Genomic DNA, 15829 nt, shown 5'->3' on the forward strand with positions numbered 1-15829 from the left:
AGAGTCATAACGCAAGCATAACACATGAACAGGCGTAATATTGACGAAGGCATAATAAGGTGCAGGCACATGAACACATACATACAAAAGCACACAGCAGTACAAAAATACACACACACACACACACACACACACCCCCATCAGTCCTCCGGCTGGAGCTTGATGTCTTCACAGTGGCAGGCCTCGGGGTGGATCTGGACTGTAGCAGGGCACTGGCTGTTGCAGGACGACGGCAGGCCTCAGGTTGGATTCAGGTTATAAAAGCTCTTGCTGTAGTCAGTACGGCATACACAAATGCGCACACACACACACACACACACACACACACACACACACACACACACACACACACACACACCCCAATATACTCACACTGTTGGAGTGTGTCTGGTCCTTGCTGCCAGGCTGGGGTCTTGGTGTCCGGCTGGGGTCTTGGTGTCCGGCTGGCTGGAGGCTTCTTCTTTCTTCTCTCTGGGTCTTGCTGGCATATGTGGGGTTGAAGGCCCAGACCAGGTTTATATAGATTTGGGGATGTCTGGCCAATTAGATAAAAAATCCTGATTCTGAGCATGCTCAGTAGAAAAAAAGGTATTGCAGCGCTGCATTGCGTCGTACGACGTGTCTCGACGCATCCGTCGCTCATAGACTTTCATTGTAGCAAAAGACGCATGCCGCAGGATGCGCTGAGACACATTTTATTGTCGGAGCCAAAAAACGTTACAATCTACGTTTTTCCAGACGACGTGTCGCCTAATTTCTACGCATCCGTCGAAAGACGTATACCGACGTATGCAAATTCGTCGCAATGCATCGCCAATACAAGTCTATGGAGAAAAAACGCATCCAGCAAAATATTTTGCTGGATGCGTTTTTTCGGCAAAACGACGCATTTTAGCGTATTGCAGTTAACGCTAGTGTGAAAGTAGCCTTAGGGTATGTGTCCACGTTCAGGATTGCATCAGGATTTGGTCAGGATTTTCCATCAGTTTTTGTAAGCCAAAACCAGGAGTGGGTGATAAATACAGAAGTGGTGCATATGTTTCTATTATACTTTTCCTCTATTTGTTCCACTCCTGGTTTTGGCTTACAAATACTGATGAAAAATCCTGACCAAATCCTGATGCAATCCTGAACGTGGAAACATACCCTTATTCGGCAATTTTCTGTTTTTTATAGGTTTAACAACAAAAAATAATCATCACAATAATAACATACAATGCAGCGAGGTTCCCTGATGTGAATACACTTAAAAACAGCTACAAAAATTATAAATCTGGCACAAAAAATGGGTATCAAAGTGGGCACCGCAGGGTGTTAATGAAAGGATTAAATGACTTTGGGCGACTGATTCCACACCACCATTACATACATACATCAGTGATGCGGGGACTCTGGCGACATTTTGTGAAAGCTCGGAGCCCCGCACTTCCGTTGCTGAGATCTCAATCTGCGCATGTGCCGCCTCCGCCCGGCAGCCATTTTCCCTGAGGCCACAGCATCGAGGCAATGTAAGTGCGGGGCTCTGAGCTTTCACAAAATGTCGCCGGAGCCGCCCGCACCACCAAGCGCTGCGGAACTGAAAGTCTGCAGTATCTCTGTGAATCCATAGGCTATGTGCACACGCTGCGGAATGGTGTGCGGATTTTTCCGCACTGTTTTTGGTATTGAGGAACAGGTGTAAACCGCTGCGGAATCCGCACAAAGAATTGACATGCTGCAGAAAATAAACCGCTACATTTCCGCGCGGTATTTTCCCCAGCATGTGCAGTGCGGATTTTATCTTCCATAGGTTTACATGGTACTGTACACCGCATGGAAAACTGCAGGTCAACAGCAAAATCGTCGTTGCATACAGGTGCTGATTAGATGGGTGCGGCTTTGCTCAGTACAAGCGAATTGAGCGAGGCCACACACTTCTAATCAGAATGTGGCCGAAAGTATGGAAATCGCATGCCCGCGTCTCATGGCGCCAGCAGCAGAGAATTCTCACATTATGTAAAGGTGGTGTGAAATCAGTGGCCCAATGTCACTTAACCCCTGAAAACTTATGGAAATCATCAGTCTACTGTCTGCCCACATTGATACCAGTTCTGATGTCCATAACCCCTTTTGGGCCAGGCTGGAGTGACCTGAATGTGATGTGGGGCACTCTGATCTATGTGTCTGCAGTGTGAGATCAGTGATCCAAAGTCATTTAACCCTTTCAATAATGCCCTTCTGTGCCCAATTTGATGCCCATTTTTGTAGCGGTTTTTAATTGTGTTCACATCAGGACACCTTGCTGAATTGTATTTTATTTTCTCCACAGGAGGTTGCCTCCCTGTCCTAATTTGGGAACAGGAAACACTAGTGTTTTTCCAGTCCCTAAGGGATTATCTGTGGGGTGCTGTGGTCGGTGGACAGTCTCCCCTGAGAGTTATCTGGCAAGCAGAACTGCAGAGGTCGATCGCTCTACCTTCCTTCTCTGGCAGTTCCCACATCTTCGGTAGCAGGACCTCGCCACTCTCCTGACCTGTGGGTAACACGGAGTGGTGTCCAGGGCTGGGGCCTCCCTTATCCTCAGAAGCAATATACCGTACATCCCTTGGAATGGAGCTTGAATGCAGAAATAGTTCACAGGCTCACAGAGATGGGGTGATCCAGAAGAGTAGGAAGTCGATCACTAATGCCATCTATGCTAAGATCTGGAAGACTTCCAAGTTATGATATGGCTCCCATTTGCTAGACCCTTTCCATTGCTAAAATACTGGATTTTTTGCAGTAAGCCTTGTCAAAAAAATTAAGACCAAGTACCCTCAAGGTCCAGGTATCTGCTTTGAGCACAGATGGATAAAAAGATTTGACAGCCAACTCTGAAATAAATCCTAGAAGATCAAATAGAATCCCATCTTGGGATTTGAGTATCGTGCTTAAGGCTCTCACTTATGCTTCCCTTTGAACCAATGTCTGCGATACATATAAACTGTCAAGAAAGCGGCATTTCTAGTCGCCATAACAGCCAGAAGAGTGAGATCCAAGCGCTCTCTATCAGGGAATCTTATCTAAAGAACCTGGAAGATAGGATAGTTCTCCAGCTGGATCCATTTTCTTTGCCTAAAGTTACAACAGACTTTCATATGTCTCAGCAGACCAGTCCTCCCTTCCTCTTGTCTAAATCTGACAGAGAAGAATTATTCCATGCTTTGGATGTCAGAAGGATTATGCTCTTTTACTTGCAACAAACTGAAGCCTTGAGGAAAAATCAAAATCTTTGTGCAGCATGGTGGTCCCAATAAAGGAAAGATCTACAAAAAAAATATGTTGGCAAACTAGATCAAGAAGACTATCTGCGAAAGATGCAAAAGTTAAGATCTCTCCCCTTCGGAATCATTAAAAGCTCATTCTGCCAGATCTACAGGTGCATCTCACAAAATTTAGAATATAATCAAAAAGTTAATTTATTTCAGTTCTTCAATACAAAAAGTGAAACTCGTATATTATACAGTCATTACAAACAGAGTGATTTATTTCAAGTGTATATTTCTGTTTATGCTGATGATCATGGCTTACAGTCAGTGAAAACCCAAAAGTCATTATCTCAGTAAGTTAGAATGCTTTATAACAGCTTGAATAATGATTTTAAAATCTGAAATTTTGGCCTGCTGAAATGTATGTTCAGTCGATCTACTTAATACTTGGTCAGGGCTCCTTTCGCATCAGTGCGGCGTGGCATGGAGGCGATCAGTCTGTGGCACTGCTGAGGTGTTATGGAAGCCCAGGTTACTTTGATAATAGCCTTCAGCTCATCTGCATTGTGGGGTCTGGTGTCCCTCCTCTTCCTGTTGACAATACACCATATATTCTCTATGGGGTTAAGGTCAGGTGAGTTTGCTGGCCAATCAAGCACAGTGATACTGTCGTTTTTAAACCCGGTATTGGTACTTTTGGCAGTGTGGACAGGTGCCAAGTCCTGCTGGAGACTGAAATTTCCATCTCCAAAAAGCTTGTCGGCAGAGGGAATTATGACGTGCTCTTAAATTTCCTGGTAGACTGATCACTGATGGTGAAAACTTCACACTACACCTCAAGCAGCTTGGGTTGTGTGCTTCTCCACTCTTCCTCCAGACTCTGGGACCTTGATTTCCAAATGAAATGCAAAATTTTCATCTGACAACAAAACCTTGGACCACTGAGCAACAGTGCAGTTATTTTTCTCCTTGGCCCAGGTAAGACACTTTTGGCGTTGTCTACTGGTTATGGGTACCTTGACACAAGGAATGTGACACTTGTAGCCCATCTAGATACATCTATGCGTGATGGCTCTTGAAGCAATGACTCCAGCAGCAGTCCACTCCAAATTTTTCAATGGCCTTTTCTTTACAATCCTTTCAAGGCTGTGGCTATCCCGATTGCTTGTGCACCTTTTTCTACCACATTTTTTTTTTCTTCCCCTCAAGTTTCCATTAATATGCTTAGATACAGCACTCTGTGAACAGCCAGCTTCTTTAACAATGATCTTTTGTGGCTTAAGCTACTTTTTACACTGGCGTCGGTGTGGGGCCGTCGCCATGCGTCGGCCCGACGTACCGATGCAAACTGCGGAAAAAAAATGAACAACGGGGGCAGCGTATGCAGTTTTACAATTCATCCGCTGCCCCATTGTAATGTCCAGGGCGGAGTTCCTGCTGCGCATTTGCGGTCGGAAATGGCGGACACAACACACAAAAAAAACTTTACATGCAACGTTTTTTTGTGCCGACGGTCTGCCAAAATACCACGCATCCGTCGTACGACGGATGTAACATGTGGCCATACGTCGCAATGCGTCGCTAATGCAAGTCTATGGAAAAAGAACGCATCATGCGGGCAACTTTGCAGGATGCGTTTTTTTCTCCAAAACGACGCATTGCGGCGTAAGTCACACAACGCTAGTGTGAAAGTAGCCTTACCCTCCTTCTGGAGTGCGTTAATGATTATCTTCTGGACATCTGTCAAGTCAGCAGTCTTCCCCATGATTGTGGAGGGTACTGAAACAGGGTAAGGGACCTTTTTAAACGCTTAGGAAGCCTTTGCAGGTGTTTTGTTAATCTAATTTACTGCAATGTTGTAAGGGATCTCACAGGTAAAGGGGGGCATCAACTTCGCTCACCTCTGTGGAGGAGAGAGAAGGACCCGGCGGGGATCGGCTATCTGGCGCCACCACTTGCCTCAGGTCAGACAGGGAACTGCACCAAGGGCAAATAGTCACTGGAAAGGCTTCCTTTATAGGTATGAGTTAGTGAGGCGCTCCCAGTGAGGGGGGATATATATCATCAGTCCAGCCTGGGGATATATATCTAAACCTCCCGGCCGTCACTGCCAGAGTTCCTCACTAAAACAGTACGGTATTCTGCCACCAGTTCCTCATTTTAAAATAAGCCCCGTCCGACAGCAGGCTTATATTGGGTCAGGAACCAACCCTGCTGTTGCGTATAATATAGCCAACGGTGCGTGCGGACATGGGGATTCGTGGATTGAGATAAAAGAGCAGCCCAAGATTAATTTTATATTTAATCGCCGAGGAGGCGCACTAGAAAATACAGCTATACATACAACAGCAAATATATACAGTCAGGAGTGTAGTACAAGGATGGGTATATATAGGTTGCAATTACTGTGTTATGTAGCATGTGACCACAGGGAGGTGCTGATGGATCACAGGTCCAAATCTTAGCTACAGGCTTTTCAGACTGTCAGCAAACGTATCCTCCGGTCATCAGAAAACCCAGTCCAAAATGAGGGGCTGCCTTATATCTTTTAGGCTGCTACCTCACACATCTGCTCCTACCTCTGGGTGGAGCAGGCTCTCTCCTCCCACGTCTGAGAAAATGATTGTCTGCCTAGAACTGTGGCTGGCCCATAACTTTGCGCCCGAAGCTCTGAATGGGTTGGTTGTACTGCTACTGGATTCCGTTGGATTTTATCTGTGCATAGAGACTAAATATGACTACCGTGTGTAAATACTGCTAACTATGCTTTATAACTCCATAATCCAGAGTGCTACAGGTGGCTAAATAATATGGGCACGTGGGGAAAGGAATGCCGATTCGGAATATGTGCTCAGCTTATCTTAGAGATATTGCATTCTGTTATTATAGGTAATTTTCCAGATTCCATACCTCCTAGCCTTGCTGTGCCATGTGCTTGGTCACACAAAGAGGTTCAGGTTTCTATAGCTGCAGAAGAGTTCGCACCCTCGTGTTACAAGCTTCAGAAGAGCTTGTCCTAGCTCTTTTAATTAAAAGAAAACAAGGAGCCTGTGGAATCCCAAGGGTGGGACCACAATTCAGGAGTGGAAGGAGATGTCCTGAACTTAAAAATCCAAAATGGATTCTCCCTTGTCCCTCACAGATGTCTTAAGTTTTCATTGGCTGTAAGCCATAATCAACATTAACAGAAATAAACATTTGAAACAGATCACCTTGTTTATAATGACTTTATATGATGAGTTTCACTTTTTGTATTGAAGAACTGAAATAAATTAAGTTTTTGATGTTCTAATTTAGTGAGAAGCACTTGTAGTTTCTCTAAACTTCTGTAATTTTTATGATTATTGCAGGTAACGCCCTTATGCTGAAAAGCTAGTGTGAGCATCAATGTAATTCTCACTGTCTCCTCTCCCTAGGTGAAGCTCTGGGGGCTATTGGAGATCCGGATGTTCTGGAGCTGCTGAAAGAGTATAGCCAAGACTCAGTTATAGAGGTAATATGGAATATAGATTACCAGACGTGTATTCAATAGTGGCTAGAATGCTTTTCTTTCTGCTGAAGGACCTCCAATTATCTCTCTAATATCTAATCTCATGTTAAAATCGCACTGCATTTGGATGTAAATCGGATGCTAGGTGTGAGAAACCGGATTGTACTCGCATGACTCAAGCCTAATAGTCATCACAGTCTGAGTGTAGATATCCAAACTGTGATCAATACATAATAGGAGAAAAAAATAGATGTGGGGTAAGTAATCAAACCTGTAGTCGTCATCTCTTGCTGGAATGGTGCCAGGTCCAAGAATATATTAATGAAGACCTCAGAATGCATAGACTCTTGTTAGTGAAAACATTCAAATATATTGGCTCCTACTGTAGTAGGTTGATACAGTGGGGAAAATAAGTATTTGATACACTACCGATTTTTGCACATTTTCCTACCTACAAAGAAAGGAGAGGTCTGTAATTTTTATCGTAGGTACACTTCAACTGTGAGAGACAGAATCTAAATTTAAAAAAAAAACACAGAAAATCGCATTGTATGATTTTTACATAATTAATTGGCATTTTTTGCATGAAATAAGTATTTGATCACCTACCAACCAGCAAGAATTCTGGCTCAGACCTGTTATTTTTTTCTTTCAGAAACCCTCCTGCTCTGCACTCATTACCTGTATTAATTGCACCTGTTTGAACTTGTTTCCTCTATAAAAGACACCTGTTCACAAACTCAAATCACACTCCAACCTCTACACCATGGCCAAGACCAAAGAGCTGTCTAAGGCCTCCTTCACACTTCCGTCAGTACGGTTGCGTCGTATCAACGGACGTTGTGAAAGTTTTGCATGACGTGGGCAGCGGAAGCAGTTTTTCGACGCATCTGCTGCCCATTCTGCAGTCCGGTGAGGAGGGGGCGGAGTTTTGGCCGCGCATGCGCGGTCGAAAATGGTGGACGCGACGGACAAAAAAAATGTTACATTGAACTTTTTTTTTGTGACGACGGTCCGCCAAAACACAACGGATCCTTCGCACGATGGGCGTGACATGTGGCCATCCGTCGCTAAAACAAGTCTATGGGCAAAAAACGCATCTGGCGAGCACATTTGCAGGATCCGTTTTTTGCCCAAAACAACGGATTGCGACGCATGCCAAAAGACGGAAGTGTGAAAGAGGCCTAAGGAGACCAGGGACAAAATGGTAGACCTGCACAAGGCTGAGATGGGCTACAGGACAATAGGCATGCAGCTTGGTGAGAAGGCAACAAATGTTAGCACAATTATTAGAAAATGGAAGAAACACAAGATTATTGTCAATCTTCCTTGATTCGGGGCTCTATACAAGGTCTCTCCTCGTGGAGTAAGGATTATTCTAAGAGAGGTCCGGAATTAGCCCAGCGCTACACGGGAGGACCTGATCAATGACCTGAAGAGAGCTCAGATGACACTCTCAAACATTACCATTAGTAACACACTACGCCATTATTGATTAAAATCCTGCAGGGCACGCAAGGTCCCCCTGCTCACACCAGCAGATGCCACACCCATTTGAAGTTCGCCAATGACCATCTGGATGATCAGGAGGAGGCATGAAAGAAGGTCATGTGGTCAGATGAGACCAAAATAGAACTTTTTTTTGGTATCCACTCGCTGTGTTTGAAGGAAGGAGGGGTACAACTCCAAGAACACCAACCCATCTATGAAGCATGTTGGGGGGGGTGAACAGCATACTTTGTTTTTGTTTTTTATATACAGTGTTTTTGACACATAGTGTGCGTATGTAGCATGCACTTATAAATCCCTGCTGCACAGACAAGAGTTCATAGGTGTTAACTAGTGATGAGCGAGTATACTCGTTGCTCGGGTGGTCTCCGAGTATTTTGTAGTCCTCGGACATTTAGTTTTCTTCACCTCAGATGCATGATTTACGACTGCTAGCCAGGCTGAATACATATGAGGAATGCCTGTTTCTTAGGAAATCCCCTCATGTATTCAGCCTGTCCAGCAGCCGTAAATCATGCAGCTGGGGCGATGAAAACTAAATTTCCAAGCACTAATAAATACTCGGAGATCACCTGAGCAACGAGAATAGTCGCTCATCACTAGTATTAGTTTGTTGGGTGATTGCCAACATGTTATCAAAATGCTGCTCATTCATCGGGTGATTGAATTGTTTATGCTGGAACAAAAATCCATTGATTTTCAGCAGTACATCGCCTGTGTAAAACTGCAGATGTGACGCTGGTATCGTGATGCTGTATGGGGACAGACTGATCTATTAGTTGTCATTTTTCGTCAGCTTATGTAAAGCGGGCTTGTAAACGAGCACATTCAATATAGTAGATCGCCCTTTGTTTAAGGGTCTGAACTCGGCGCATGTAAGTGCAACCTAAATGCTTGACTGTGTAATATATGTTAGCACTTAGAGCCCCATTTTAAACTTTTGCTCAGGTCCCCATTTTGTCTAAAACCGACCCTGCAAAGGAACTTCTTAATGACAAGCACTGAGGTCTTCAACAGACCCCTTGCTGTCAAAGCAACCCATCGGCAACCTGCGATCATGTCATGGGCATCCTGATGGGTGAGTGTAATCTCGTTCCCTATGCCGATGTATCTTAATAATTCCTATCAGAGTTTGACAGCGGCATTTAATAGATTAACAATTCTGGGTGGCACTCTGCTCCACCCACGATTGTTAGAGGCAAGGCCTGGTTGTAACACCCGCTTTTGACTTGTATGGCAAATGTCGTGAAGGGCCAAAACTAATATTCGAGTTCGAAGAAAAAACGCAACCAAGGTGTTTTATTTCTGGGGTACCCAAGGTTGAGTTAATCAAAAACTAAATGTTTAGGGTTCTTCTTTTTTTCGTACCAGAAATGTGGCGTAACATACTTTTAAAGTTGCAAAAATTTGGGAATTTGTGTCGTGTTCACAACAATTTTGGTCAGCCAAAATGGGCAAAGCTGGAATGGGGTTCCGATGATGCCTGCTCATCTTATTCATTATGAGCTGTGGCATATCCTGACTGGAGTGATATTTGTGGCAAACCATATGCCACTTCTATGTCACTTCTGAATTTCAGTCTTGTCCTGCATGACATCCTGTATATCTGCTGTAGCCTTGACCCAATTTCATATAAGAAATCTTCAAAGATTCCTTCTTTTTCTACTGGAACGAAAGTCAGTCCTCCTTGGGTAAGAGGGTTATATTAGCAGGATTTCTAGAGGTGTTCTTTGACTTCTGAATCAACTTTATTCTATCACTACTGATGCAACAGATGATGCTGGTTATAACATTCTGTACATCTATCTCTTCGGGAAAGATGGCTCCATTGTGTGAGGCTTCAATTTAGCAATATTTAAGGCCCTCCAAAGTGCCAATACTTGACCATAAACCATCCATCACCAGGGAAGAACCAGACACGGTCAACTACAATCTGCTGCAAACAGAATATTTTGTTGAGCAGAAAAATTGCATCTCGCGCTATCTGCAGCAGAGCTGTGGAGTTTGAGCCCATTTTGGTGAAGTCGGTGTCATGGAAATTGAGGAGTCAGAAGTTTTGTTTACCGACTCAGCCCTGATCTGCAGTTCATCTCAATGTTTCTGAGAACTCAAGTAGTCTTCCTGTTTTGTAGATGATTTGGGTCCAGAAGACTTGTCCATCACCAAAGATATTTTGTCAGTTTAGGTCAAGATGAGGTCTCCCTCAAATGCACCTCTTTGCGACCCGGTCAAACATGAAGACAGTTACTTTTCTCCCTAAATCCAATAAACTTTAAGACTGCAGTAGATGTCTTAAATCTGCATTGGAATTTCCATACGTCCTACAGTTTCCACCAATTTCTCTGATTCTGAAGGTCTTGCAAAACATTCTAACTGAAGTCTGCACCATAATCCTGGTAGTCCCATACTGCGCCAAGAAAAGCTTGTTTACTGAAGAAAACTAGTTTTCAGGGACCCGTTCCACCTATGAAATGTCCCATATCTCCTGTTGCATGATTGAGTCTATCACCCCAATCTTAAGATTTTCATCTTTCTGCCTGGGTACTGAAAAGTCTATTCTACTTTGAAAGAGACCTTTTAGAAATGGTGATATCCACAATGCTTTTCAGTAGAATGGCCACTGCTTCCAAAATGTTAGTTTGGAAGACATTCTTGTTTTGATATGGTCTTGGTCTGAATTTAGAGCATCCAGATAAGCCTCTCATTAGACTTTCTGCTGGAAGGTTTAGATTTAGGGCATTCACCTTGTACTCATAAGATGCTGTTCTCAAGTCTCTGTGCTTTATTTAGGCATTTTTCAGCGCAAAAAAAGTGCTGAAAAACTCAGCTTATACACAAGTATATATGGTAACTAATTTGTGAGCAGTGTCGAACTTCAACTGATGTTATATTGATGACCTACAGTGTGGATAGGTCAGCAATATGTTATGACCGGACATCTTTTATAAGGTGGTTCCGCATACTTAATGACTACGTTGGCTACATATGTTTTCTCATTGGTTTGGGGGGTGGAATTGAGTTCTCCTAACCAGATTCTCTGACTGGTACCGCCCAATCTGCATGTCCTGCTTTCCAAAAAAACTGTTTTCTTTTAAACTATGCAGTGTCTTAGAGTAAAATATGACCTGCCAGTATTTTACAGCCTGCGGCAAGGGCAGCTTGAATCTCCTGACAGGTTCCCATTCCTCCCACTCTGTTCTGGTTGAAAAATCACCTTGTCTACATGCCACAATTGGTCTATCAAATCACCTGACCGGTCAATCACTGGTGACTATCTTTTTTTGCTTATAACGCACAGTACATATTGTCTAAAATCTGCTGCGGGCTACACTAAACTAATCATTGTCCTTTTCCTGCTGCTAGGCTACCCCCATCGGTGTGGAAGTAAGCGTCCTAAGATTTATGGCGTTCACTCCCTCTCCGACAGGCAGTTTAATGTAGTCTGCAGTACAGACTTCGGGCGGTCTGTACTTATCTTCAAAAATTGCTAATACCACAATTTTGAAAAATAATTATACTGCAGAGTCCTGTTGTGCGTATTTTTTTTTGTTTGTTTGTTTTTTTTGGGGGGGGTTTGTATAAAACTGAAGGTTCACGTCAACCCTTCTAGGACTGTACAGCGCAGCGCTTTGATCAGTATCGCTGCTGATCAGAGATTGCACCACAGGAATTTTTAGTTTTTTAGCTAGTTAGCGTAGCCGACTTCACAGTCTAAGCGACGTCCGATTATTTATTTTAGAAACAAATAATAATCGTAGTTAGTACTGTTTAGTTTAAGACATAGCAAAGTAGCGTAACCAGCATCCGTGTTTGAAGTCCCATTTTCCAGTTCCCCATCCCTGTTCCAGTACCCCCCTCCAATTGAATTTTTAGCACACTTTTTTTGTGCTTTAATCCTGTGCACGGCGTCCCGCGCAGAGCATTTGTACTCTTCCTGTGTCTGCAGCACTTTGATCAGTATCGCTACTGATCAGAGACTGCGCTACGGGAATTTTTTTTTTTTTTAGCTAGTTAGCGTAGCGGACTTCAGTCTACGCGACGTCCAATTATAATTTTTTTTTATTTTAGAAAAAAATAATCTTAATTAGTACAGCGTAGTTTTAGACATAGCAAGGTAGTGTAGCTGGCGTCACATTGTGAGTAACGACCGATCTTCTTTTAGAGGAAAAAAAAAATTGTAAAGCGTAGTTTTAGGCTGCCGTCACACTAGCAGTATTTGGTCAGTATTTTACATCAGTAGCCAAAACCAGGAGTGGAACAATTAGAGGAAAAGTATAATAGAAACATATGCACCACTTCTGCATTTATCACCCACTCCTGGTTTTGGCTTACAAATACTGATGTAAAATACTGACCAAATACTGCTAGTGTGATGGCAGCCTTAGTGGTAGCGTGTTGGTATAGCCGGCGTCACAGAATCAGTGACGACCGATCTTGTTTTAGAAAAAAAAAAAAGTACAGAGTAGTTTTATAGGTAAGGAGGTAGGTTTTTTTTTTCCTTCCATAAAAAGTGCATTAGGGGAGCGTACGTTACATTGTTGGTGACGTCCGTTTTTCTTTTGTACAAAAAGAAAATGCGTCGGCTAAATTTATAGGGAGGGCATTAGTGTAGGGAACTTCTGTATTATATTTTTTTTTTTTTTTTTTTTTATACAAACTTTTTTTTACATCTGATTTTTCTTTCCATTTTTTTTTTTTTCTTCTACATTTTATCTCTCTACTTTTTTTTTTTTCCCTCTCCGTTTTGTTATAATTTGTAGTATTTTCCAAAATGGGGTCACTTGTGGGAGATTTCCACTGTTTAGGCACATCAGGGGCTCTGCAAATGCAACATGACGCCCGCAGACTATTCCATCAAAGTCTGCAATCAAAAACGTCACTCCTTCCATTCTGAACCCTGCCACCTGCCATACGCACTAACAGTGGTTTTCCCCCACATATGGGTTATCGGCGTACTCAGGAGAAAAAGTGAAACAACTTTATTGGTCTACTTTCTCCTGTTACCTTTGTGAATATAAAAAAAAATTGGGGCTAAAAGATCATTTTTGTGGAAAAATGTTTTTTATTTTATTTTCACAACTCAACGTTATAATTTTCGGTGAGGTTACATAAGTTCCTTAAATGGGGTCACTTGTGGGGGGTTTCCAATGTTTAAGGCACATCAGGGGCTCTTCAAACGCGACATGGTGTCCGCTCTCAATTCCAGCCAATTTTGCATTCAAAAAACACTACTTCCCTTCCGAGCCCTGCCGTGCACCCAAACAGTGGTTTTCCCCCACATATGAGGTATCCGCGTACTCAGGAGAAATTGCACAACAACTCTGTGGACCATTTTCTCCTTTTACCCTTGTGAAAATAATCAAATTGTTGCAGATCATTTTTGTGACTAAAAAGTTAAATGTTCATTTTTTTCCTTCCGCGTTGCTTCAGCTCCTGAGAAGCACCTGAAGGGCTAATAAACTTCTTGAATGTGGTTTTGAGTACCTTGAGGGGTGCAGTGTTTGGAGTGGTCTCACTTTTGAGAATTTTCTGTCATACAGACCCCTCAAAGTGACTTCAAATGTGAGCTGGTCCCTTAAAAAAAAATAAAATAAAATGGTTTCTCCTACGCCTCATTGGGGGACACAGGACCATGGGTGTTATGCTGCTGCCACTAGGAGGACACTAAGTAAACAAAAAGATTAACTCCTCCTCTGCAGTATACACCCCTTCACTGGCTACAATTTCAACCAGTTCTTGCTTAGTGTCTGTAGGAGGCACTTGGGTCTGTTTTCAGACCCCAACTTTTTTGTTTTAATTTTTAATTTTATGTAAATTTTTATTTTTTCTCCAACGGAGTGAAGGGGGCGACGGATCCCTTTTTATAGGGCCCGCTCTCCCCTGAACCAGCAACAGGAGCGTATACCTCCCCGTCCCTCTCCTGCGACACTGGAGCACGCCAGTTTTTACTGGGGCGACGGTTCCCATCTTGGTCCCGATCTCCCTTTCCCCCCCCCCCCCCCCCCCCCCCCCCGCTGGACGGCGAGCACACAGAATCCGCTCTGTATCTCTCCGAGGGCCCCACAGACATGGCCCACACTATGGCGTTGCACAAGGATTGCAGCACCTGCAAGATCTTCAGACAGGCGCCGGCGTTACTGAAGAGGATCTGAATGGGAGTGGAGCGCACAGGTGACAGGGGGACCGCCGACCGGAGGGCACTGTAAGTACACATCTCTCCTGCCCCCGAAGCTCTAGGGAGGCGCCGATGTTACCTGCGGGAGTCCCTGGGGAGAGGGGTCGGGGGCCTGCGGTGTCAGCGACGCTCCTTACGGCCGCGCATCGCCGGGCAGGCCGGAAATTTAGTCCCTGGCTTTTCAGCCGGAGTAGGCTGCAGTGGGCAGGTCCCTCCCACGGCCGTAACCCACCCCCTATATCGGCGCTTCTCGTCTGGGACGAGAGGCGCCCTGCAGATCTCGGGGGCCATATTGCTCTTTCTCTCTGCAAGGAGTCCACGCGTCCACCAGCACTCCAGGAACCGCCACGGCTAATTCCTCCCCGGAGACACAGGCACAGGACCGTGGGTAAGCTGCTTCTAGAAAGCTTAACCCCTTCCCTGCGTATACTGCCCGCTCTGTCTCTAAAGACACTCTCAATCCAAGGAGACTAAAAAGGGTAACAAGAAGCACACAGTGTTTTTCACTGTATGTGCCACTTGCAATGCGGCCCTGCCCCGAGCTCACACTAACCCGTTGTGTGCGGATTGTGTCCCGGCATCTGCAGCCGCCTCCCGCCGATGCCGCCAACCCTGCGGAGTCTAGTCTCCCTGAGTGGGCAGCTTCTCTGTCACGATCTATGGATTTTCTAGTCAGGGCGGTTGACTTCCTCCGGGGCCCCCCTTCAGGTCAGTCCACGGTGGATTCGGGCGACGGTACGGATCCGTCCACCAGCAGGGGGCGTACTCTATCTTCCCATTCTCGGGGTTCCAGAAAACGAGTCCATGTTCCATCCCCTGACCATGGGCCAGTTGGTTTTTCAGCGTCGGCGGCCTCCGTTTCCCGGTCCCCTTCTCCAGACAACCCAAACAATTCTGAATGTGAGTCCGACGATTCCTGTGTTCAGGATTTTTCCCCCTCCGAAGAGACACTCGACTCTCATCGAGGCGGTCAACCAGACCCTGAAGGTGACTGAGGAATCCGTATCTGCGCCCGAACACTTAGTGTTGTTCAAAAAGACTAAACGTGTCCAAAAGGTTTTTGTCACTCATCCGGAGTTCAATGAAATTGTACAAAAACATAGGGACCGTCCCGATAAACGCTTCATGGGTCAAAAGCCCATAGAGGCCAAATATCCCTTTTCTCAGGAACCAATCAAGGACTGGCTGCAGTCCCCCTCAGTCGACCCTGCTGTGTCACATCTCGCTTCCAGAACCATCCTGTCCCTGTCAGACGGCTCCTCTGTTAATCAATCTGGCGGTCAGAGGGGTTCTTATCTGGCTCGCTCCGTCTTTGAGGCCACAGGAGCCTCTCTCTTCCCATCCTTCGCTGCCTCCTGGGTGGCTAAGGCTATGGTCGCTTGGGCCGAGACACTTTCCACGACCAAGTTAGCAACTTACCTCCAGAAG

At 44.7% G+C, this 15829-nt stretch overlaps 1 protein-coding gene across 1 annotated transcript in view; it reads left to right on the forward strand.

The window, feature by feature from the left end:
* The window catches only part of DOHH (deoxyhypusine hydroxylase), a 45003-nt gene that overhangs the window by 8719 nt on the left and 20455 nt on the right, over positions 1 to 15829 (forward strand). Inside the window, exon 2 of the mRNA XM_069741779.1 lies at positions 6644 to 6720. Coding sequence (XP_069597880.1) covers positions 6644 to 6720 — 77 coding nt within the window. The remainder of the gene's footprint in view (positions 1 to 6643; positions 6721 to 15829) is intronic.

This window comes from Ranitomeya imitator, chromosome 1, assembly GCF_032444005.1.
Source record: "Ranitomeya imitator isolate aRanImi1 chromosome 1, aRanImi1.pri, whole genome shotgun sequence".
Classification (NCBI taxonomy): Eukaryota; Metazoa; Chordata; class Amphibia; order Anura; family Dendrobatidae; genus Ranitomeya; species Ranitomeya imitator.